Consider the following 25,896-nt stretch of genomic DNA (forward strand, 5'->3'; position numbering starts at 1 on the left):
CTATGCCCTTGGCCATAGACGCAATCTCGTTGACTACAGGCTCCACAGGTACTGACTGAAATGCATTTAAAAATGCACTCCAGCCAAAGCTTCTTCCAAGTAGAAGTGAGGGCTCTCTTAGTAACCCTTCTCACACCTTTTTGACCATCTTGATGCAAGCAACAATGTTGAAGTGATATTTCCAAAACTCTCTGAGAGTGAGATTCATAGCTTCAGTCAACTCAAAGCAATGCTCAACGAGTGCTTTGGCGTAGAGCTTCTTAAAGTTAGAAATAATCCACTGGTACATAGGCTGGAGTAACAGAATGGTGTTGGGAGGCAGAAACTGGATCCTGATGAACTGAAATTCTTCAAGGAGGTGGTCTTGTAGGCCTGAAGAATTTTCCATAACAAGCAAGATATGGAGAGGCAGATTCATCTCAGGCAAGCATATTTTCAACGAAGGACCAAACACTTCATTGATCCAATCACAAAAAGATCACGTCACCCAAGCCTTGTTATCAGACCTCCTCATCATATTTAATCTGCTATTCTGCACTTTAGGCTTCTTGAAGTCTCATGGAGTTTCTGAATGGTAAACAAGCAGTGGTTTAATTTTCAAATCACCACTTGTACTGGGCACAGATTAGCACTATGAGGCAATCTTTCATTGGCTTCTGACCATGCAACGCATTGTCCTCTGCTGTTATAAATGTGCAATTTGGCATCTTTTTCCAGAACAGACCCATCTCAACACAATTATAAACCTATTGTGGCAGATAACACTCAGAATCTACGAGCATCTTGAAGTTGGTGATGACATTCTCTGCTGCCTTTGAGTTAAAGCTGGCTGCTTCGCCGTGCCTCACAACATTGTGGATGCCAGTTCTTCTCTTAAACCTCTCAAACCACCCACACCTTACCTTAAACATTTCTTCAGCTGCTGATGATCCTGGCATCTTCAGCAAAAATCAATCTCGCCTTCTCACAAATGATGTTCTGGTTAATAGTGTTGCTTCATAATTATTTCATTTATACATATAAGGAGCAACCTTTTGACTTTGTGCAGAATACAAAACCATTGTTTAGGTACTCTAGTCATTTCCTTTGAAACATCTATCTCCTTAATCTTGTCCTTGTTCTAGAGGATAGTGCAAATAGTAGATGTAGAGTGATTGTATGTGTATGTTAAATCAGCACTGCTCGCAACATGTTCATGTTTTACAGTGATTTTATGTTTCATTTCGAAGATCATTTTCTTTCTGTTATGGTCGTCCTCTTGTGACTTTATCTTCCAGGATATTTCTATGAAGGTTATTTAAATTTGCACACAGAAAAAAAACAAAAAACACTGGGTGAACACAAGCTTCACTAAGATGGTAGCAGAAATAGCACTAAACCCAGACTGCAGTATGTACCAAAGACATTGTTCATATGCTGCTGCTGACAGTGAAAGAAAGGTGTTCATATTGTTGAATGTTTCCCCCACCACGCATGAACGGCTGGTGACGTCACACTAAATTTCAGCTTGTCATTATACTCTTTAAGCAAGTCATTTTTTTTTTTTTTTTTTTTTTTTTTTTTTTTTTTTTTTTTTTTTTTTTGCTTGTTATGTGAATTGTGTGCTATATGAGGTGCTAGTTAAGTGAGGTTCCACTGTAGTTTAATTTTGTACTGGAAAACATTTCCACCAGAAGCTGTGGTTTTTGAGTTCTTCAAACGAAACATAAAAAAGTGACCTTTAAAAGCCCCAACGCCATGCTCACACCCCACAGGTGAGGATTTTTTGTATGTTGTTCACACACTCTCTCCTACCACTGTACTAAAATTCCCCCAGTTTTCCTTCTTTGACGGGACTGACAGATATATTTGAAAATGTAATTGGATAAATAATTACTCACCAAGCTGTAGCAGGAGAACACACATAAAAGTTAAGGAAGTGTGCAAGTTTTCAGAGCCAGTCACTCCTTCTTCTGGCAGACAAGTTGAAAGGGAGGGAAAAAGGGATTAAGGAAAAAGACTGGTAAAGTTTACGAAATGGGGAGAGTTATGGAAAAGTAACGCAGAAATTTGGGTTAGGTAAGACTTAGCACGTCAACCCAGCTTTTTACATAAAATGATACATAACAAGACCTGGTGAACTACTCAGCCCATCAGGCAGCTTGTTGAGATTTTATGATCAGAAATCTGCCGTTTTCATCCTTTACGGGTCCATTTGAAATACTATAGGCAACAGTAAGTTGTTGAATAATACAGTATAATGCCCTGATGTTATTTTGACAGGCAGCATTTTGTGCCTTTCTGCTTTCTGTTCAAACCATTCTTTTTTGTTGGCTCTGTAACTGCTTTTGACTTAGCTGTGTAACTCTGCATATTTTCATCTAGCTATTTGAAGCTCTTCTTAATCTTTAGTTTGCTCATACTGTTGCTCTGACATCTTTCTTTAATCTGTCAGATGCGAAGTCCATTCTCAAATCCATTGCTTTTTCTGTGTTCCTCTCCATCATCCAACTGTTTCCTCCGCACATGTACTAACATCACTCTTCAATTTAAACCATTGAATTTCAGCCTCATCAAGCAGATACTGAAGTGCCTGGAATCAGTTTTTCAGGCTGACACAAATGAATTTTTTACTTCCTTATCTTTAAACTTTCCCATGTCAAATAGTTGCTCAGATTGTTGGCATTTTGTTATTTGAACTTTACTTTCAGGTCCACTCTGACAAAGATGACTTCCACTGGCTATTTATACAAGCATAATAAATTTCATTTACAATGTTTGTATAAATAGCCAGTGGAAGTCATCTTTGTGAGACACATGAACCTATCATGCTGCACATGTAAGTACAGACTATTTCTCAGTCTGAGTGGACTTGAAAGTCAAGTTCAAATAAAGGCACGAAATGCTTCATCTCGAAATGACATCAGGACATTATATCTTATAATTTGAGAACTTCCTGGTGCCTATAGTATTTCAAATGGCCCCATAAAGGATGAAAATGGTAAACTTCTGATCATAAAAGCTGAACAAGCTGCCTGATGAAAAAAAAAAATGGTTCAAATGGCTCTGAGCACTATGCGACTTCTGAGGTCAACAGTCACCTAGAACTTAGAACTAATTAAACCTAACTAACCTAAGGACATCACACACATCCATGCCCGAGGCAGGATTCGAACCTGCGACCGTAGCGGTCGCTCGGTTCCAGACTGCAGTGCCTAGAACCGCACGGCCACTCCAGCTGGCCTGCCTGATGAGTTGAGTACTTTAAAGAAATCTCAAACCAGCTCAACCTACTTCATGCCTGCAACTTCAAAAGTACTGTAGGTAATGGTAAAGAAAGGTGATATCACATAAGCCAAGATGTGTGCAACAATCACAACATTTAAAAGCAGTAAAGCAGCTGGTTTGGATGCAACCTCAGTGGAAATTCTGAAAAATGAAAGTCTGGACCTAATTCATCACTGTATGAAACTATTCAATACCTATTGGCAAACAAGGCAAGTTCAGGAATATTGGAGGTGAGGCGTCATTGTTAAACCACCAAAGAAAGGAAACCTAACCGAATGTACAAACTGAAGAGGTATCATGTTTATCTTGGTGCCAAGTGAAGTCTTTTGCCTTGTTCTTCTAAAATGGATACAAGAAGCAGCAGATTATTGACTATGAGAAGAACAGACAAGCTTCTGAATTATAAGATCCTTCTCCAAACAAATACTTTTTCTGTGAAACATAATAGAACAATGCATAAAATTCAGTGCAATTCAACTTCATTAATTTTTAAAAAGTTTTTGACATGTCACATCAATAATCACTGTGGAATATTGTAAGCCTATGTGAAATTCCTCACCTCTCACTTATATTTGTAATTCCTCACCATCTCCCTAATATTTTCAGAAATCTGTATCTAGAATCAAGTTGCGGTACTCCTCTATCATCCTACCAATGAGCATACAGTACATGCATATGAGACCTGGAAAATGTCAGCAATATCAGCACATTTGCTCAGTGTTTTCCACCACTGATACTTGAAGCAAAAATAAGCACATAAAATCAAATGACCAAAATCAGCACATAAGCTCACTGTTTTTCGCTGATAATGCTCGAGCAGGACACTGAATATCAATTTTTGTGATCATGTTTCAAATTATGAAGTGCTGAGAATAAGCCTGCACAAAATCATTGCTGAAAGAAGACTGAAGTCTGCAGGGCATCTTCTGTGCTTTAAAGACAGAAAAATCCCCTAATTGGAACTGTTGTGGAAACCAAAGGATGGAAACAGAAGCAAAGGAAGAGCTCATAACATTGGGAATGATCTTTTACAAAGCGTCTTCTATGCACAGACATGAAGTGGGAGGAAGCTGAAATCCTGGCAGCCAAGTTTGCTGGAGGAAGCTTGTTGCCCAATATGCTGCCTAGCAGTGAAGGAACTAAGTCTAGATACACAAATCAGGCTATTCAATCAATATGTACTGTAAATTCTCTCAATACTTTCACCAGACGTTCAACCAACACATTTGTGAGCACTAGAAGAAGAACAGGTGAAGTTCTTATCTATATCTAAGTAAAAGCCACCTCACTTATATAATTTAAATCCTGTCAGAGATCTCAAAGTCAAGCCAAACTGTTGAGCAGTTCAGTTATTGCTGTCTGCTTTATTTAATATCAACTTTTCTAATTTGAAACCTGCTTCTTTCCTGCTGAAGTTTATCTCATATTTATGAATTTGTATGGTATCCCTATATATTCTTGCATAATAATGATTATGTATCAGTAAAATTTTAGTAACAGAGAGTCACAATTTGTAGTACCATAACTACAGTGCTTGATCTGCCTCTGGTGATATATCTTTGCTACTTATTCAAAATTCCACTCTCCTCCCTTGAAAGATACATTGATGTCTGTTTTGGTAATTCCACGTATTGGGAATCGTTTATACTTCTGCTTTTGGCAGCTGTTCACTTTCACACTACGTATCTTGGCACATGTTGGAGGACAAGATTTAACATACCTAATGATGAGGATATTAGTGATAGAAGCACACGTTAACAATTGTTGTGAGAAGCACAGCAACATAAACGTTAAAGCGAGAGACCGGGAATTAAAATAAACTAAAGCTAATAACTGTAATAAACACTTTACCTGTTGCGAAGCTCTCGTAGTGGCTTGGGTGCCGTATCACTGGCTGTGATGACCTGATGGAATGAGTAGTTGAGTGCCACTGGATCTCTGTGAGCTCGAGTGTGCTGATACCAGCTGTAAGCCCTCTTTGCTGGAGATATGAGAATTGTAACCTTCACAAAAACAAACACAAAAATTTTTTAAACTCCTACATGTGCACACTCACACACAGACACACATTACATATACCTGTTGTGAATTAGTGCTTTGACAATTTTGGAAATGAAAAATGAATAATTTTCACTGAGACATCAAACTTCAGCTCTCTTTTCACACAGAGTTTCTTTCTACTCACAAATCAAGTCACAAAGTGACCATTGTATCCTCAGGAACATAAATATAGAGACAAAACAATTACTAACACACACATTACATTCGCTGTTTCCTAATCCAAGGAATTAATGGTACGATTTACCAAAAATGATTCAGTGTAATATTTTTAAATAGTTGGAATCACACAAGATACAGCAAGATGCAAAACTAGTAAAAAAAATTACCATCTGTTTTGTGAGCAAGGGAGGCCAACACAAGAAATATGATTCTTGCATGAAACATGTGTTGCAAAATAATAAAGAAAATTTGGCAGGCAGACAGAAATCAACTAGATCATCACATCAATCTTTGCACAGTAAAGCAATCGACAAGGTATAATGACATTGGACAGTAACGGAATTAAAGACACCTGTTTCAGGTTACCTTTTCTTCCAAGTGACAAGAAATTAATGTAAATGTTTAGGCTAATTATTTGATGAAAGATAAACAGTCTGAAGTATTTTACAATCTAAAGTATTTTACAGACAAGTGAAATACAGTATTTAAGATCAGAAATATCACATGATGTATACTGAAAGCTGAACAGGATAATCTTTCTCCAACAATCTTGAATAAGGACATGATGATAGACATTATCAACATCTGATAAATTTTAAAAGGTTGGTTGGTTGGTTTGGGGGACGAGACCAAACAGCGAGGTCATCGGTCTCATCGGGTTAGGGAAGGACGGAGAAGGAAGTCGGCCGTGCCCTTTCTAAGGAACCATCCCGGCATTTGCCTGGAGTGATTTAGGGAAATCATGGAAAACCTAAATCAGGATGGCCGGACGCGGGATTGAACCATTGTCCTCCCGAATGCGAGTCCAGTGTGCTAACCACTGCGCCACCTTGCTCGGTATAAATTTTAAAAGAATTGCTGTGATGGATGAGAGGAAGCAGAGACTGGAGGTTATTGATGGCTTCCAAAGATAAGATGCAGATAGATGACAATCTAAAAAGAGGACTTCAAATGATTGGTTCCATTTATTGACATATTAATGCATTTACCTATGTCACCTTTTTGTAAAGAGCTGTGGCCCCTCAGTAGGATGGTGCATTTTATTTCCCTCTTCCTATGGACTTTTCATATACTGCATAATCTTTTACTTTATCTTTAAGTAATATTTTTTTTTTACACATGTCAATTAAATTAAAAAATATAGGCAAAAATAAATAAGGACTAAAGTTTCTCCATGGGTATGTACTGGTGAAAGCTGACAGCTGCAGAAGCTGTTTCCTCTGATATTTAAAGAATATTTTTCAAACCCACAGCTTTGGTTCCCTTAATATACATATGATTTCACATTATGAAGACTGTGCTTCCATGCTGCTGTAGATGCAAGAATCAGATTCCTAACAGCTGATAAAAAAGTACCTCATGATATGCTATGTATACCATCTATAACATATAAGCAAATGGTCTTTAGTCAGAGTATCATGCCTCAACCTTTTCCATAGTTTGAAAACACAGAAAAATTTACTCTTCCACAGTTAAGGGATTGGCTTTTCCTAAGTTGGCAGTATTAGCTTCAAGAAGGAAGGAAGAAATTTTATAGTTTAACATCCTATAAACAAGATAATTACATACACGTATAAAGGCACTGGGGAAGAAATGACTCACAACCTGATGGGAGCAACAGCTTAGCATTCACTTGAAGCAAAACCACAGAAAAACTACATGCTTAAATTAACCTGGCCTGTGAGGTATTTGATCATCATCAGACTTAGCAATGCAATTGCACATCCAAAACAATCAGGCCCTTCTTTCATTAGGTGGTTTCTTGTGTGTCTTAATGGCCTGGACAAGCCACAATTAAAAGCACTGCGAGTGTGACCTTTAATTGTAGAAATATTTGCAGGATTATTTGCAATATTATCATTCATTAACTCCATTTATGAGAATCAAAACACGCACACATGCACACTGGGATTACAAAATAATGTACTTAATGACATTAATTGTTTCAACAGTTTTTACAGCATGTTTCATGCTAACATGGTAATCACAATCCATTATTAAGCAGCATATCAAAAAAGTGCCCAGTGTGATGATTTGGGCACCATTGGATGTAACATACAATTTAAACTCCAACAAGCGCTACACCAGAGAAATTTTTTGAGCCTCGGTACTGCTCCTGCTTCAGACAAACCACAGTCCAATGTCCTCTGGAAAACACCTTATGCTATAGATCTGTCCACCTAACATATCACACACTGAACAGGTCTGGATACAATTTGTTGATGACTTTCTTATCATGATCCTCCAACAATCAGTGTCAAGACATTATTGACTCAAATACAAACCTTACAGTGAGATTTTCCAGATGAATACATCTTTACCCTCCAAATCTATGCCACAATGTTCAGAAGCTCTGATTGCAGCATACTAGACTCTCAAAGTCTATGTTATCATGCACAAATTGGTAATCATAATGATTTCTGTATTGTTGAGCAGTTAAATTAGGATTTATGCTCATTTCAATCACATGTGTTCCTACTGCTGTTGCAGTTTTCATAAATGTTACTACATTTATTGAATTCTGATCAGACAGCAGAGATTTACCAGTGTGGCTACATGGTTCAGTTTTAAGAAAACATTTTCTTTCGTAGACAATGATGTAAAAGGAATTAATTATTTAAAAGCATTATTTTCATTGTGTATGTCTCACTAGAAAAAAAAAAGTTTAAGTGGCTATATTATGCACAGAAACAAAAACACTTACAAGCTTAGCATGAGGAAGCAGAGCACTTGCTCTTCTTGGTACAAGGTCACCATCAAAGTAAGTGGCACTTTTTTCAAATAAGTACTTTGCAGTGCCATTCTTCGGGACAGGGAAGAAGTTCATGTACCTGAAAAAGTAATTTTCAAGTTACAAAAGTTACACAAATAACAACAATGGAAAATAGCATTACTGAGAAAACATACTCTCACTTTACGCCAGAATGAATAAGCACTGAAAACATGGGTGGTTACTTAAGCTTTCAGTTTCACCAGTTACTTCTTGCCAGTTATTTTTGAGTGTGTGCTATTACTTCACTGCAAACAGCTGATTAGGGTGCTTTTTATATATTTACTATTGGATGGTTGGAATACGCTATTAAGTAAATATGTTTAAGGACTTAAACTCTGTAATGATGCATAAGAGGGAGGCCAACAAAATGATAAAAGTCAAAAGAAATTTGTGTTACACACATATCTTTCTCTAGCCTGCACAGAAATGTGATCAGCAACCCATCTAGCACACAAAATGGAAAACTGTAAAAGAAAATTGTTCATTTTACACACAAGTTTAGGAGCTTGGTTTGGATGAGGAGAGGCAATTAAGGGTGGTAAATAATAAAATATGCAAGGACGGAATGGGAGGAGTAACACCTTGTTAAAAAACCTGCGTCCAACTGGCTACAGATGGTATTACGCTGTGAGGGTCCCTGCCTAGGGTTACAGATGAAACCTGGCCAAAGGTCTTGAAGACATAAGAGGAAGTTTTATTTAATTCCCAATGGTGGAGAGAATGGAAGAGCCTAGTGGAGTGACCATGAATAAAATATCAAATTTCGAACTAATATCTTATCTGGGACTTCAGTTCCCTACGTTGTATGTAATACAATTTCAACTGCGGCATGGAAAGTCTGCAAAATGAATGCTTTACCCCACGTGGTAACTTGAGAGAGAAATCCACCACTGCATCACACAGTGCACTGGGACCAGGGGTTCTGGGGAGTCCCAACAACTGCAATCAGAAGGTTGAATCAAAGTAACCTTGGAATCCTTCTAAAATAAAATTCAAAATGAAATTCTTTCTGGGCACTTAAAATGTAAATTCTCTAATCAACATTGGTAAAGAAAATGAACTAGTAATACTTTTAGAGAAAAACAAAACTCAAATTTTAGCAGTTCAAGAAACATGATTTCTAATAGCAAATGCAGTAGATACTTGTAACTACAGAATCTTCAAAGGCAAACCAGCAATCAAAATCATGAATCAGATGCCATCATTGGGCACAGCTTTCTATGTTCATCAAAGTATAATAGGAAATGCAACAGAATTTAAGTCCACCTCAGAGAGAATGTCTTTCTTATCAGTTAAATGCAAAAACAAGATATACACCCTTGTTAATTGCCATGCACCAATAAATGAAGTCAATAGGAAAAATCCACAAAAAAGAGGAATTCTGGGATCCTTTAGAAACTGAAATATCTAACATTCCACAATGCAAATGGTATGAGGCTAATCAGTTTCTGTCAAAGCTCTCACTTGCAATGAAACTCAGTCTTTTTTAGAAAACTCCCAAGAAAAGCTAAAACTTAAGTATCTTTCAACCCAATGTTAGGAGAGTTTCAGTTAGATCATTTGGCTATTTCGCAAAAAAGTACAATGGAAGCTGTGAATGTGAAAGTAATAAGGAATGGTGAATTTGATTCTAATCATTATTTCTCTAAAATTAAAGCCAAGCGCCTACCAACTAAAGAACAAAGAAAGTCACAAAGGTTAATAAAAATTAATACAGGTAGACTTACTACACTCCTGGAAATTGAAATAAGAACACCGTGAATTCATTGTCCCAGGAAGGGGAAACTTTATTGACACATTCCTGGGGTCAGATACATCACATGATCACACTGACAGAACCACAGGCACATAGACACAGGCAACAGAGCATGCACAATGTCGGCACTAGTACAGTGTATATCCACCTTTCGCAGCAATGCAGGCTGCTATTCTCCCATGGAGACGATCGTAGAGATGCTGGATGTAGTCCTGTGGAATGGCTTGCCATGCCATTTCCACCTGGCACCTCAGTTGGACCAGCGTTCGTGCTGGACGTGCAGACCGCGTGAGACGACGCTTCATCCAGTCCCAAACATGCTCAATGGGGGACAGATCTGGAGATCTCGCTGGCCAGGGTAGTTGACTTACACCTTCTAGAGCACGTTGGGTGGCACGGGATACATGCGGACGTGCATTGTCCTGTTGGAACAGCAAGTTCCCTTGCCGGTCTTGGAATGGTAGAACGATGGGTTCGATGACGGTTTGGATGTACCGTGCACTATTCAGTGTCCCCTCGACGATCACCAGTGGTGTACGGCCAGTGTAGGAGATCGCTCCCCACACCATGATGCCGGGTGTTGGCCCTGTGTGCCTCGGTCGTATGCAGTCCTGATTGTGGCGCTCACCTGCACGGCGCCAAACACGCATACGACCATCATTGGCACCAAGGCAGAAGCGACTCTCATCGCTGAAGACGACACGTCTCCATTCGTCCCTCCATTCACGCCTGTCGCGACACCACTGGAGGCGGGCTGCACGATGTTGGGGCGTGAGCGGAAGACGGCCTAACGGTGTGCGGGACTGTAGCCCAGCTTCATGGAGATGGTTGCGAATGGTCCTCGCCGATACCCCAGGAGCAACAGTGTCCCTATTTTGCTGGGAAGTGGCGGTGCGGTCCCCTACGGCACTGCGTAGGATCCTACGGTCTTGGCGTGCATCCGTGCGTCGCTGCGGTCCGGTCCCAGGTCGACGGGCACGTGCACCTTCCGCCGACCACTGGCGACAACATCGATGTACTGTGGAGACCTCACGCCCCACGTGTTGAGCAATTCGGCGGTACGTCCACCCGGCCTCCCGCATGCCCACTATACGCCCTCGCTCAAAGTCCGTCAACTGCACATACGGTTCACGTCCACGCTGTCGCGGCATGCTACCAGTGTTAAAGACTGCGATGGAGCTCTGTATGCCACGGCAAACTGGCTGACACTGACGGCGGCAGTGCACAAATGCTGCGCAGCTAGTGCCATTCGACGGCCAACACCGTGGTTCCTGGTGTGTCCGCTGTGCCGTGCGTGTGATCATTGCTTGTACAGCCCTCTCGCAGTGTCCGGAGCAAGTATGGTGGGTCTGACACACCGGTGTCAATGTGTTCTTTTTTCCATTTCCAGGAGTGTATAACAAAAGAATCAATTAAAAACTATCAAGAAAAAATTAATGTTGCTAAACATGGCAACCAGCAAGAAATATCCTAAATGAGCTTTTTGTGGGAATCACTGCACAAAGAATAGATCACACATAGTGTATTTTACATGTCTGAAATGGACGCTGTTGACGACATGTTTACTCTTTGGAACTGGACACTACTCTTAGACTTGTTTGGTTCACTTTCAACAGTTTTAATAGTGAGTTATGCAAAATTAAAAACTTTCATTGTAGCATGTACAAGAGGGTTTTCACTGTTAAATGATGAACATGCAGGATCACTACATCCTTGTGACCCCGAAAATGCAGAAAAAGTCACAGGCAACAAAGACCACACAGAGTCATATGACATTGTATCAAGACATTGATTGAGCTCATGGCCCACTGCATCTGTTAAAGGTACCAGAGAACTTGCACAAGCAGATTAAGGATCTTGAAGATGCAACAGAAATGCAAGCTAGAGAAGAGACATGTCCACAATCACTGAGAAAAGACAAAGATTCAATACACAGACATGCTGACAAATAAGAGTTGCAAGTCAGCCCTAGAAGGCAAACTCCGTGGTTCTTAACTGACAAACCAGAATTATGGGTGGCAATGTTAGACCTAGCTGTAACCAGTTTTGACACTAGAGCTGCCACTATGGTCACAGGTGTCATATTGAAACCACTACCAAAAACAACAGTATACACAGCTAAGGAAAATGCTAATTGATTGGTTGTGTAAGTCAGTGCACAGAAAGCAGATAGGCAACAGAACACTAGCAGAATTCTGCCAACATTTATGAAATATCATCAGTGAAGAGGAGTTATCAGATGCCATGCTACGTTACGTGTGGATAGCACAGTTGCCAGTTATGGTGCAAGCAGCTGTTGTTACCTACAGCAGTACTGACACCAACACGATAACTCTGGTTGCAGACAAAGTGTACATAATGTTAGACAAGACAAATGCACTGAGTGCAATTAAACTGCATGAGGAAAGCAACATGTAAGAGACTGTGGCTGTATGAAAAGAGTGACACACAGATGTTAACAGGCAGTACAAACACTTGAAAGAGCAGATAGAAGCATTGCAGAAACAGGTAGTGGCACTGGTAGAAGATACAGAGGGTATACACCAACAAGACAGTGGATGTAAGAAGAGGAAAGATTCAACATGTTGTTATCATCGGTGTTTTAGGGAGCAATCCAGGAAGTGTCCTTCTCCGTGTTCAGTTTATATCCAAATGGCACCAGCAGTCGCCAATAGGTGCTGCACACCACAGAGCTCAACAAAAGCACCATACTAAGACAGTCAGTGTCTTAACAGAACCCCTAGTGAGTAACCAAGCCAGTCTACTAACATTGTCATGCAGATTGTATGTAAGAGATGTTAAGATGAATCACTACTATCTCGTCAATTCAGGTTCTGATGTTAGGACATTAAAAGTATGCACAGAAAAAAGAACACCCAGCCAAACCTACTCAGCTCATGGCTGAAAACAGTTTGCCCATAGCAATATATGTACATCACAAAATAGAACTGGATCTCAGATTTAGGAAAAATTCATGCAGAATTTCATGCTGTCAGATGTCTCAGAGCCTATCCTGGGAGCAGATTTTATTTGTTAACAGAGGATAGACATGAACCTCAATGCAGAACAGATAAAAATGAACAGTGAGGTCATCACAGGATCTCTGGGCCGAAGTGCTGTGAGCACCTCGGGTAGTCGAGAACAAGTAAACGCAGTGTTGCCAGTACACCACGTTAAGACCACACCGGGACAACGAGTCTCACAATGGCCGAGACGACTAGCTCCCAATTGTTTTGCAGCAGCAAAGGCGGGGTGCAAAAATGTGCAACAAACAGGCGTCATCTGCAGGTCAGATAGCCTGTGGGTGTCCCCACTACATCTAGTAAAGAAGAAAGATGGCATTTGGAGGCCCTGTGGGGAATACTGGGCCCTGAACAAACGAACAGTCCCAGACTGATATCTGGTTCCAAATATTAAAGACTTCACAAACGTACTAGAGGGATCCACAATATTCAGCATAATCGACTGCAAGAAGGCGTATGACCAAATACCAGTGGTGAATGAAGACATACTGAAGAGTGCTGTGGTAACTCCATTTTGATTGTTCGAGTTTTTATAAATGCCCTTCCAGTTAAGAAGTGCTGCACAGATATAGCAATGTTTTGTGGACAAAGTCCTTAGACAGCTGAATTTTTGACTTGCATACCTAGACGACATCTTGATATTTTCCAGAATGACTACAGAGCATAAAGAACACCTCAAAGCAGTCTTTGACCAAATACAGAACTATGGCATAGTGGTCAATGAAGCAAAGTGTTCTCTGGATCAGATGCAGGTAAATTTCCTCAGCTACTTCATTTCAGCATCTGGCATCCGACCTTTGGAAGACAAGATTGAAATCGTAAAGGACATCCCCACCCGACATACTTTCTTCGGCTGAGAAGATTCCGAGTAGTCATAAATTTCTACCGGTAGCACCTACCGGGAACATCTGAGATACAAACACCACTGACAGCAGCTCTAGCAGATGAACATGCTGCAGGTGAGCTGCCACTGCACTGGATAGCGGAGATGCAGTGAGCTTTCAACCTGGTAAAAGCTAGCTTGCAGAAGGCAATTTTGTTAGCCCATCCTGTACATGACACACCTTTAGCAGTAGTCACAGACACCAGCCAGCAGGCAATTGGTGCTGCCCTTCATCAATATGTTGATGATTGTTGGCAGCCCTTGGATTTTTTCTCCCACAAGCTCACAGCATCCCAAGTCAAATGGAGCACTTTTTATCGCGATCTATTAGCTGCATATCGAGCAGTGCGGCACTTTTGCCCGTGCACTGGAGCCGGACCATTCTTCATATACATGGATCACAAACCTGTAACTTTTGCCTCCAGCACACATAAGGACAACTATCCCCAATACAATTTTGGCAACTTGAATTTATTGGGCAGTTCAGTGCAGATATTAGGCACATAAACGGGGTCAAAAATGTGGTGGCTGATTTTTTTTCATGGGCCAGAGCCATCTCCTACATGGCAGAATACAGGTAGCTGACCACAGCACAGGACACCAATGCTCGGCTAACTGCTAAAAGAATATTTACGTTGTGAATTGACAGGACTGCAATTTAAACAGATACAGCCAGCAGGGGCTAAGGGAAATATCTTGTGTGATAAGTCACAAGACAAACCCAGGCTTATCATACCAGAACAATGATGCAAAGTTGTTTTTGATGGAATTTGTGGTTTAGCTCATCCTAGTGCAAACACAAGCATTAGGCTGCTGACAGAGCAGTTCATATGGCCCGGCATAAATAAGGATTGCTGCAGGTGGGCAAAATCATGCGCAGCATGTCAATGACGCAAAGTGAGCATGCACATCAACAAGAAAGTGGGAGAGTTTCTGGAAACAACAGACCGCTTCTCCCATGTTCACTTGGGTATTGTAGGACTGATGCCAGAGTCAGAAGGGTGCCAATAATTGCTGTTAGCAACTGACTGTTATAGTCAACGGGTAGAGGCAGTACCCGTCACTCACATCTCGATGGAGACAGCAGCAAAAATTTTCTTAACATCGTGGATAGCAAGTTTTGGCTATCCGTCACACATTACCACAGACAAGGGGTGACAGTTCGAATCAACGCTGTTCCTAGAGCTGGCTAAGTTTGTAGGTCCTGCCATCATCATACAACCAGCTACCATCCAGCAAGTAATGGGATGGTGGAACACTGGCAGATGACATTGAAAGCAGCTATCCTGCGTCACGAAGACAAGTGGACCTCTGCACTGCCACTAGTACTCGGCACCATACATAAACAAGATATATGAGTGTCAACAGCAGAGATGGTGTACGGGTAGACCCTACGTCTGCTGTCAGAATTTTGTTTGACACCACCAGAGCAGACATTCCATAATCTGCCATACTTTCTGCAACGAGTACAAAGCCACATTTCGAAAATTCAACTGCCATCAGCAACATGACATGGTGAACAAAAGTTTTTTATGCACTGGGAACTCAGCACATGTTCACATGTAATGCTGAGGACAGATGCAGTAGGTCCTTCTCTGCCACCACCATGTGCAGAGCCATACAGAGTCATAACACATGGCAAACATATGATGCAGATACAATGTAATGGCAAACAATAGACAGTGTCCCTAGAGTGGGTGAAGCTGGAATGTATATTGGCATCAGACAATGAAAAGCAAGGGGAAACTACACTCGCAACTGCAGAACAGACAGAGGGAGGAGAGCATGTGGAGCAAATGAAACACTCAACATGGCAAGCAGACCCAGAAGAAATGCCAGGAAAGCCAGTAGTTTGCACCAGGACCGGCTGATGTGTATAACACCAATACCCATACATTCCAGGAGCTCTGCTCTATTGGGGAGGGGAGGGGGCTGTGTGGGAATCACTGCAGAAAGAATAGTTCACATGTTTGGATTGGGCACTGTTGACAGAATGTTTACTCTTTGGAATTGGACACCACTCTTAGACTTTCTTACTTCACTTTTGATAGTTTTTAATAGCAAGTTATGTAAAAATAAAATTTTTTGTTGTAGCATCCCCAAGAATGTTTTCATTGTCTGCAGCAATGAACAAGCAGGATCACTACACTTTGAAAAGTAGAAACTTTTGGAAATAGACAAAAATTTCATAAAAAATAATACTTGTGACTTTTATCAAACTTTTAGGAACAAATTAAAGAGGTACCAAACTCCAAATGTCCAATTCAAAACTGAAAACAGCAAAATTGGATTAAGCAATACTGATAATTACGAAATACCAGGAAGATATTTTCATCAGCTTCTGAACTGTCCTGAGCCAAGTTGTAAATTTGTAAATTGGAGTTGTCACACATTAATGAAAGTTTGGGAGATTTACTACCAACTATTGAAGAAACTGAAGAAGTAATTACAACCCTCTAAAACAACAAAGCTGGTTGAGAAGATTCTATTACAGCTGAACTTCTGAAGTGGTCCTTGTCAAATATAGCAAAGGAGTTGAATTTACTCTTTGAAGAAATATGGAAAACAGAAAAAATCCCAGAGGAAAGGAAAATTGCCTTCATATATCCACTTCACAAAAAAGGTAATAAAGATGATGTAAACAACTACAGAGGAATCTCTTTACTGCCAATAGCGTACAAAGTATTTTCTGACAGTTTATTAAGCAGAATAAAAACAACACTAGACAGTATTTTAGGTGAATATCAAGGTGGTTTCAGGAGAGGGAGGTCATGCTCCGAACAAATATTTACTCTCAGTAATTCGCCACAGATTACTTAATTCAAAGGATACTGTAGTTATACATGTGAATTTCAGAAAAGGCTATTGATTCCATTAGCAGAGAAACTACAGATAAAATAATTCAAGAGTTTTGTGTAAGGTATAAACTGGCAAACCTAATCCATGAAACACATACAGATATAGTCTATAAAGTAAAATTTATGAGTGAAATTTCACAGCCTTTCAAAATACAAACAGATGTATGACAATGTGACAGCTTATCCCCAATTCCTTTTAACAATGTGTTAGAGAAAATGGTGAGAATTTGGAATGAAAGAGTTATTGAACTCAACATCTCATCTATAAGGTTAGGAAAAAAAATCACTTGTCTTGCACTTGCAGATGATTTTTCGATACTTTCAAAAAATGTAGCATTCGCTATAACAAAAATAAATGTCCTGGAAGAAATAGCCAGGACTGGCTTAAGGATTTCTGCACAAACAACAAAATTTGTAACAAATGTTAAGGATGCTCCAAAATATAGAGGGTAAAAAAATTTAAATATCTGTGGGAGATAATCCAAGAAAATGTTTTGGAAAAATCTGCAATAGAGAAAAGGTTGCATAAAATGGGGAGAGCACATAGTATCATCAACAACCTCTACAATAAAAAGTGCGTGCCCAAAAATGCAAAAATAAGGTGTTACAGCACTGTAATAAAGCCAGAATGCCTATGTCCAAGCAAATGCCTAGCATTAAAATATAATTTAGATAAATTAGAAGTGCCAGAAAGGGAATTATAAGGTAAGTATTATGACCACAAAGAACAGCAGAGGGGGGGAAATTGCAAAGTAATGTTGAAATATACCAAAATATAGCAAATATTTCAAATGTAATGAGAAAAATAAGACTCATGTTTTTTCGACATTTATTTCAAATGCAAGACAGTAGATTAACTAATAATATGTTCAAATTTTTGAGGGATAAGAAGTCCACAACAAACTGGGTCAACAAAGTAAAAAAGGATTTAGAGAGAAACAATATAAAAGCAAAAGATATAAGCAACAGAGAAGCCATTTGGGAAAAAGGATTCCAAGGCAGGGTAACTACAAAGACTGGTTCTAAATGGTCTGAAAACAGAAAGAAGAACCACAGTGAGCAGATGAAAGCATCCTGGAAGAAAAGAAAAGAACAACGAATGAAGAACTGAAATTGGAACATGGTCTTCAGATTGTCTAGTCACAGGGGAAAAAATGCAATGTTAATATTAACATGAAGTTTAAGATAGTCAATCAGAATACAATGACAAAAAAATAAATGTCACAATACAAATGACTCTGGTAGTGATGTATAAATGGTGAAAGTTGCTGTACCTACCCTCTCTTGACAACCACTACACACACAAAAATTATTTCAGCTGATAACACCACACAAAACAATCAAAAGGTTAGACTAATATTAACATGATTGTTAACAGTCTAAGGACAGAGTTGTATCACTGACAACTGAATGTACACTGGCACGAAGCTGGTTCAACTTGAGAATATTTGCATGCAGCAGAGAAGATGTAAGTGGACAAGGCCCCACTGGCAGTGTCACAGTGTCTTAGTATTTTCTGGCCGAGGCACTGGCAGTGGACAACAGTGACAGGAGCTCAACCTGGCCGCCACTGGTGCCGGATACAAATACTGCGATGCCAGACTGCACGGGCACACCGCCACATCCCTTCCCACTTCCACAGAGCAGGTGCCAAGGGCATCAGTAAACAAAACCACAAAGCACGACTATGCTGACTGAATCACTGCTGATGGAAGGTTGGCAAAGGTGAGGTAGCCACCACATCCACCCAGGTGTCACAACAAATTTTGACAGCAGTGACAGCAGTTGCGCAAATGCAGCTGCATGGCAATGGTGTCATCTGAAGTGGTGTCGCCCCCAGAAAGATTGATGGCCAGCTGTCTCCAGCCAACAAGGTGTGCCAACGGAAGTGTCCTAGATGATGGTGTGCCAAATGTGCAATGATCTCACATGTGAGGTCTCTGTGGACCATGTAGTGGCAAGAGACAGAGGCAGCAATGCCAAGGAAATGTCCACCCTTTGCCTCGATGAATGCCCAATGTCTGGGCAGCCGTCATTATTGACACCATTACGACCAGCACATCTGAGGAAAGAGCCTCCGTGGTATCCAGCCTGTGCGAGATGGTGACATCAGCAGGCGGATCTCCGACGGTGTCCATTGCAGTTGTGGCAGATCGTTACCCCTCCGAAGGCATAGTTGATTCGGACTGTGGGAGAAATATGCCTCACCAACATTCACACTGAATATTTGCCAGTTATGCATCTCATGAACAATAGCTGGCACCCATTCTGGCCACTGGCTGGATTGCCCACAGCATATTTTGAAGGCATAGCTGTGCCACAAGCTGTGGCACAGGATGGAGCAGGTGTAGCAGCATCCAGGGTTGTCATCTGGGTAGAACCTCCACTGGGTTGCAGGCATTCAGCACAGAGGTTGTGTGGGTGCTCAGGAAGGGAGACAATGCTATATCGGCAAGTGAGTCAAATGTGTCTTAAATGCACACACTGTATGTTTCACCTTGCCATTTGAGAGAGTGTGGAATGGGGTGGATGTGAGGTGAGTAATACCATTCTGGGTGCAGAAATCATGGAACAGTGCAGAGGCAAACTGTGTACCATTATTGTCAGTGGCAATCCTTCGATTGCATTAGAGCCCACACAGTAGTATCTGCCAAGGTGGAGTAAATGTGCACGACATACAGGTAATTAGAAAGTACATCCCCGTGCCACAAATGATTTATGGTTTGTGATGAGATGGAATTTGTTTCCATAAAGGAAAATGTGGCACTCGCACACCACACAGATGATCACCAATGCTAATATGACTACGAAGTCTTTTGCGACGGAGTCCTTGCATAAATAGTTCTCGGTTTACTTGCCACGTCAAATTTGGATAAAATCCTGAGCTTTTGGTGACTACTTCAGTTTTACCCCTGATGAAGATCACCAATGCTTCCTTTTCTATTTGCAAATAATTGCGTTGAGCCGCTGTCAACATCTTTGTGACGTATGGCAGAGGTTGATCCATTAGCTTCTCTGTGCGACAAAACTGACCTACTCCTTACTGGGATCCATCTGTGGCAAGACCCAGCAGGTACTGAGACATGGGGAAGACATTAGCAACAACTTGATGTGAGTCAACACCTTGTCACAGTCCACCGACAAAACAAAAGGAACACCTTTCTTCCACAAGTTGTATATGGGATGAATGACATCTGCCACATTGGGAATAAATTTTGAGTAGTAACTGATTCTTCCCAAAAATGCTCAGAGTTCTTTCAAATTCCATGACTTAGGAAGGCTGGCAATAGCCACTAGATGCTGCTGCCTAAGATGGACACAGTCCATCAAAAGACGATGGCCAACATATTCTACTTCTGCCTGAAAAGACTTTGACTTCTGCATGTTGCACTTAAGGCCTGCCTCTTGTAGTTTAGTGAAAAGACTCTGAAGGTTGTCAAGCTCTTCATGCCATGAGGACCCAGTGACGATAATGTCATCTAGAAGATTACACGACAGGGGACGTTGCCTAATAACTGATCTAAGACTTGCTGAAAAACAGTGCACAATCTTGTACTGACTGCAGCAATACCTGTGTGTATTGTGATATATTGTGAAATTCCGAACATTCATGAGTGCCATGATAGAATCGTACTTTTATTGTCAATTATAGGCTTAAACCTAATTGTGCTCTTTTCAAATTTTTGAGAACAGTGCATCTGTCCTCATTCAAAACAATCATTCTCTAATTTCATTGTACAATTACATGAGAAATAGGTTATTTTTAACAATTTCTGGATGCTTACAAAACTATATTTTCATATGTTACCATTACGAGTGTGTTGGATAAATAACTTGCTTTGTAGCAAATCAGTGTTTGTGGCTAACAGTCAGCCAAAGAATACATCACCCTTAAATTTTACTGCATATCAATGCAAATAAATGTACATTTTTGAGAATTTTCGGAAGCTACTGTTGTCCTTTGAATAATTTATGAGTAATCTGTGGTAAATTGGCATTTACCATTTAGTTACTGTAGCAGATATTCTAAATAAACATACTGTGTTACATCTACTTTTACCTTAAAGAGGAGTGGTCCTATATATTATCTGCATTTATTGTAAATTAACTCTGTTTTCAAGTTTGCTAACATCTGTAATTAACCTTAAACATTTTAGGAAGCTAGTAATTTTATCACAGGTTTTTGATTTGCCTTAATAGATATCTCATTCTGTGTATTTGCTTCAATTCTTGTAGGGAATTAGCAAGTTCTTAGCTCAACAGATTGAAAAACAATCAGCAGGCTTAATTTAGAGTTATTTGTTCACTGCCTTGTAATACATTGCACCAGCAAAAATGCAGCCCCACTGTGAATGCTATTAAAACACACGGGGCGAGTTGGTTGACGTTTGTAAGTAGCTGGAAATCACCCTGACTACTGTCAAACAGTTGGCAGCTGCTGCAAATTGGTGTGTTGGATGAGCTCCTGAGAGTCGTGTACATGCGATACCTGTACCAGAGGTAGAGTCCACACAGGATATGGTTGCCGATGATGAGTGACCAATTTTTGACCAGTGCAATGGGCGAGTTCATTGGTTTGTTCAGAGGGGGAGGCCTACACTGTCTGCCAACTTTCGGCTGGTTGGGAATGACAGAATCGAGGCACAAATCAAATGTTTTTACAGAAACTATTTGGTAAAAAAATTTAATTTTTACTTTACTTGTAGCTTTATATGACAGGTTCATGACAATGTACCCATCATTTCGTTAAAGGTCATGGTTATTATGATATTTACATGGAAATAAGACACTGCACAAAATTTGAAAAAGCCTGCAATGAAAAATAGGGGCCGCTATGATTTTGCATTTGGTGCATATTACATAATACGTTACTGTTTATGAAATGTAGCTAACATATTGAATTTTTCTTTAGACTTTGGTGGAGGTCTCCATCAGTCACTCAAGGAAATTGATCTGATGTAGAACACTCATTTTTGATAACGCCTTGCTAGCCATAAAAGCCAGAGTGAAATATCCACAATATTTCTCATATTTCACAAATGGTTTAAGATATCAAAATGAGATTTTGGCAAATGATAGTATGAAAAGAAAGGAATATTTTCCCTGTATGGTTATTATGCAAAACTTCATGATCTGCCGTGTTATTCCACTAACTACAGACTTTTTTGATGAGATAATGTAATGTTTAAGGGCTATCAATAGCTGGTGAAACGAGAAATGCTATGGGTTTTGGAACATAAGTGAAGACCCTTCATGTTCAGTTTGTACCGAGGATGTGTTTTTTGTAAGATACAGACCTTATGTTTCCTCAGTTCCTCACTTAATAAAGCACTTTTTCAAAATTCTCTCACAACTGTGTCTGCGCAACATGTTAGCAAGGTAAGAATGCAGAAACGCTGCTGTGTTTTGGCAAAAGAAGCAAATTTTAACATGGCAAGAAGAGAAATATGTTGCTTTTACTCAAAACTCACCACTCAAGATGCTTCTCTAAAAGTTACAAATGGTTAACAAGCCACGTAGAAATAAATCACTGCATTTTGAGCAGAATTCTTTTTCGGTACTAACCAAAGTGGAGGCGACAGACCTTTTTGAATGGTCATCACACAAGGGTCTCAGTTAACATTTACAAAAAATGTTAATGCAGGCTGCAGTTTAGAACGGCACTTCCCCCCTGGCACTTGGCACTTCCCCTACAGTGCCTGCCCACAGCGCACTACCACTGTTGGCATGTGTACCCTGCTGTCTGCGCAACTACCAGCCATAGTATTCTGCGCAGACTCTGCTTCAAGTACTATCCTCTCCTGTGCATCCTGTCTCCTCTGCAGGTAGTACAGGATCTGTCATTACTCATCCACTTGGCTGCAAATAGTGTGTCAGTGGTAGATCTCGGCATCCTGTACAGGGTGGATGGAGACCAGGGAGGACTCGGGGTGTTGTACTGGTCCCCCCTAACCAAATAGTTTGATATGCTGTCTTTTGTTGAAACCAAAACTGAGCCACTGGAACTCACTTCACCTGTTGGGGGAAACCTGTTTTGTCCAGTGTCAGGAGGAAGCAAGTGCAAAGGAGTAGGGGCCCATTAATCATCAGCAGTTCAAAAATATGGCGAATGATGGTACCCCTTAGCAAAAGGCAGAAAGAAGCAGGAAAGGACACCAGGTGCACTCAGAGTGTATGCCTGGGGGCCTCATTTAACATGTTGAAGAGAGGGAACTGGGTGTACTCAACTGCAGAGTGTAGCGCATGTTGGAACAAATGATGCCTGGCATCTGAGATCTGAGCTCATACTTTGGTCATTCCAGTGACTGGCATAGATGGCCAAGAAGACAAGCCTTGCACATGCAGTTTCAATGAAGCTCACAATTTGCAGCATGGTCCCCATAACTGATCATGGCCCTTTGCTCTGTGTCAAGTAGAAGGACTGAAGCAGAGACTATGAAGGTTCAGTGACAAGCTAGGCTGTGACTTCCTGGACTTGCACCATAGGATTGAGAACTGTAGGGTCCTTCTAAATTGGTCAGGTGTGCACTACAAATCAGAGGCTGCTACCCAGTGTGGAGTGCACACAAGAGTTTTCTACATTAGGTGACTCTTCATCTGATCCAGATAACGATAGCTGTATGAAACCCAGAAGTATCAGGGTAAGATCTAAAGAAATGCCTCCCACAGGTGAGAGCATTAAAATCCTAATGGTACGGTGGCCAAGCATTCACAACAGAGTGCCAGAGTTTGAAGCACTCATGAAAAGCGGTGGAGCTCACATAATACTAGGGACAGAGAGCTGGTTGAAATCTGAAATTGGTTGCAGTGAGATTTTTGGTGAAAATTTAAGTGTATGTCAAAAGGATAGGCAAATCGGAAATGTAGGTGGTGCATTTGTTGCAGTAGACAAAAAACTCAAACCCACTGGGATAGAAATTGGAGCTGCATGTGAGATTGTTTGGGCAAGACTCAATATCAGGTGTGGATCCTTCTATCGGCACCAGACTCATCTCCTGATGTAACAAAAACTTTAGAGAGAACATCAGTTCATGTGTACACAAGTTCCCCAACCATACTGTAATCATGAGTAAAGACTTCAATCATCCAACAATTAACTGGGAAAATTACAGTTTTCTTAGTGATGGGCATGATAAGACATCCTGTGAAACATTACTAAATGCCTTCTCTGAAAACTACATAGAACAGATAGTTAGGAATCCCACTCATGATGTAAATATATTGAATGTAATGACAACAATTACACCTGACCTCCTTGAGGAGATCCACATCAAAATTGGTTTCAGTGATCATGATGTGGTTGTGGCAACAACAGTTCCAAAGTACAAAGGACAATTAAAACAAGCAGACAGATAAATATGTTCAGCAAACTAGATGAAAGTCAGTAGTGACATATCTCAGTGAGGAACTTGAAATTTTCAACACAGGGCAGGAACATGTAGAGGAACTATGGCCAAAGTTTAAAAGAATAGTTGACCATGCACTAGATAGATGTGCACCCAATAGAACAGTTTATAATGGGAAGGAACCTCCACGGTATACAGTCACTTAAAAGAAACTTTAAAGAAACAGAGATTACTGCATAACACGTGTAAAAGAAAGCATAGGGCTATAGACAGAGAAATGATATATTAAACGTGTTTGGCTGTCAAGAGGGCAATGTGAGGTGCTTTCAATGACTAACATAGCAGAATATTGTCATATGAGATTTCACAAAACTCAAAGAAATTCTGGTGATATGTAAAGGCTCTTAGAAGCACCACAGTTAGTGTCCAGCCTGTAGTGAATGAGACAAGAACTGAAACTGAGGGTAGCAAAGAAAAAGTTGAGATGCTCAACGATGTTTCTCTATTTCCCTATGTTCCTTTACAAAGGAAAACCCAGGAGAATTGCCCCAATTTAATCCTTGTACTGCTGAAAAGATAATGAAATATGTATTAATGTCAGTAGTGTTGAGAAACAGCTAAATCATTAAAAGTGAACAAAGCTCCAGCGTCATGGAATTCCTGTCAGATTCTACGCTGAATTTGTGGCTGATTTTGCTCCTCTTCTAACTAAATCTATTGTAGATACCCACGACTGAACTTATGTGTTCATTCCATTTCATATCCCTACAAAGTGTTACACCCAGGTGTTCGTATGAGTTGGCTGATGTCAACAGTGGCTCATCAATATTATGGTCATAGAATACTACATTTTTTTCATTTTGTGAAGTGCACAATGCTACATTTCTGAACATTTCAATCAAGTTGCCAATCTTTGCACCACTTTGAAATATTTTCATAATCGACTGAATATTTATGCAGCATATTTCAGATAGTAGTTCATTATAGATAATGCATAATCTGCAAAAATCCTGATTTCCCTATTAATATTGTCTGCAAGGTCATCAAATCACAGCCTGAACAGCAAGAGTCCCAACACACCTCCCTGGGGCACACCCGAAGTTATTTCTACATCTAACAATGACTCTCTATCCAAGATACCATGCTGCATCCTCCCTACCAGAAAGTCCTCAATCCAGTCACAAATTTTACTTGATGCCCCATACAAATGTAGTTTTGACAGAAAGTGTAGGTGTGGTGCTTTTCAGAAATCAAGAAATACAGCATTTATCTGTTTGCCTCGGAACAAAACTTTCACTATATCTTGTCATAAAAGTGTGAGTTGTGTTTCAAATGATGATGTTTTCGAAACCCATGCTGGTTGGCACTGAGGAGGTCATTCTGTTCAAGATACCTCATTATGTCTGACCTCAGAATGTGTTCTAAGATTCTACAACAAATGGATGTCAAGGATCTTGGAAGGTAGTTTTGTGGATTTCTCCTACTATCATTCTTGTTGATGGATGTGACCTGTGCTTTCTTTTCCAAGAACTGGGAATGATTTTTTGTTTGAGGGATCTACGATAGATTATAGTTAGAAGCCATGAACCTCAAGGTGTTTTGCACAGTAAGGATGTAGATGTAGACAAGGTGGGTGGTAGCAATGCCAAAAGGCAAGTGCCTGTAACAATATATCTTGAATGGGGGTGTTGACATCTATAATCTGTCAGCATTAGGAGTTCAGATGAAGCTGTAGATATTCCGCCACCATACCAATTTTGTAAAAACATT

General features: G+C 40.3%; 1 protein-coding gene across 1 annotated transcript in view; it reads right to left on the reverse strand.

Annotated features, from left to right (window-relative positions):
• Window positions 1-25,896, reverse strand: part of LOC126204381 (bifunctional heparan sulfate N-deacetylase/N-sulfotransferase) — a 104,913-nt gene that overhangs the window by 24,965 nt on the left and 54,052 nt on the right. The window contains exons 12-13 of the mRNA XM_049938753.1: window positions 8,192-8,318; window positions 5,119-5,270 (exon numbers count right to left, since the gene is read on the reverse strand). Of these exons, the coding sequence (XP_049794710.1) occupies window positions 5,119-5,270; window positions 8,192-8,318 (279 nt within the window). The remainder of the gene's footprint in view (window positions 1-5,118; window positions 5,271-8,191; window positions 8,319-25,896) is intronic.

The sequence above is a fragment of the Schistocerca nitens genome, chromosome 9 (genome assembly GCF_023898315.1).
Source record: "Schistocerca nitens isolate TAMUIC-IGC-003100 chromosome 9, iqSchNite1.1, whole genome shotgun sequence".
Lineage (NCBI taxonomy): Eukaryota > Metazoa > Arthropoda > Insecta > Orthoptera > Acrididae > Schistocerca > Schistocerca nitens.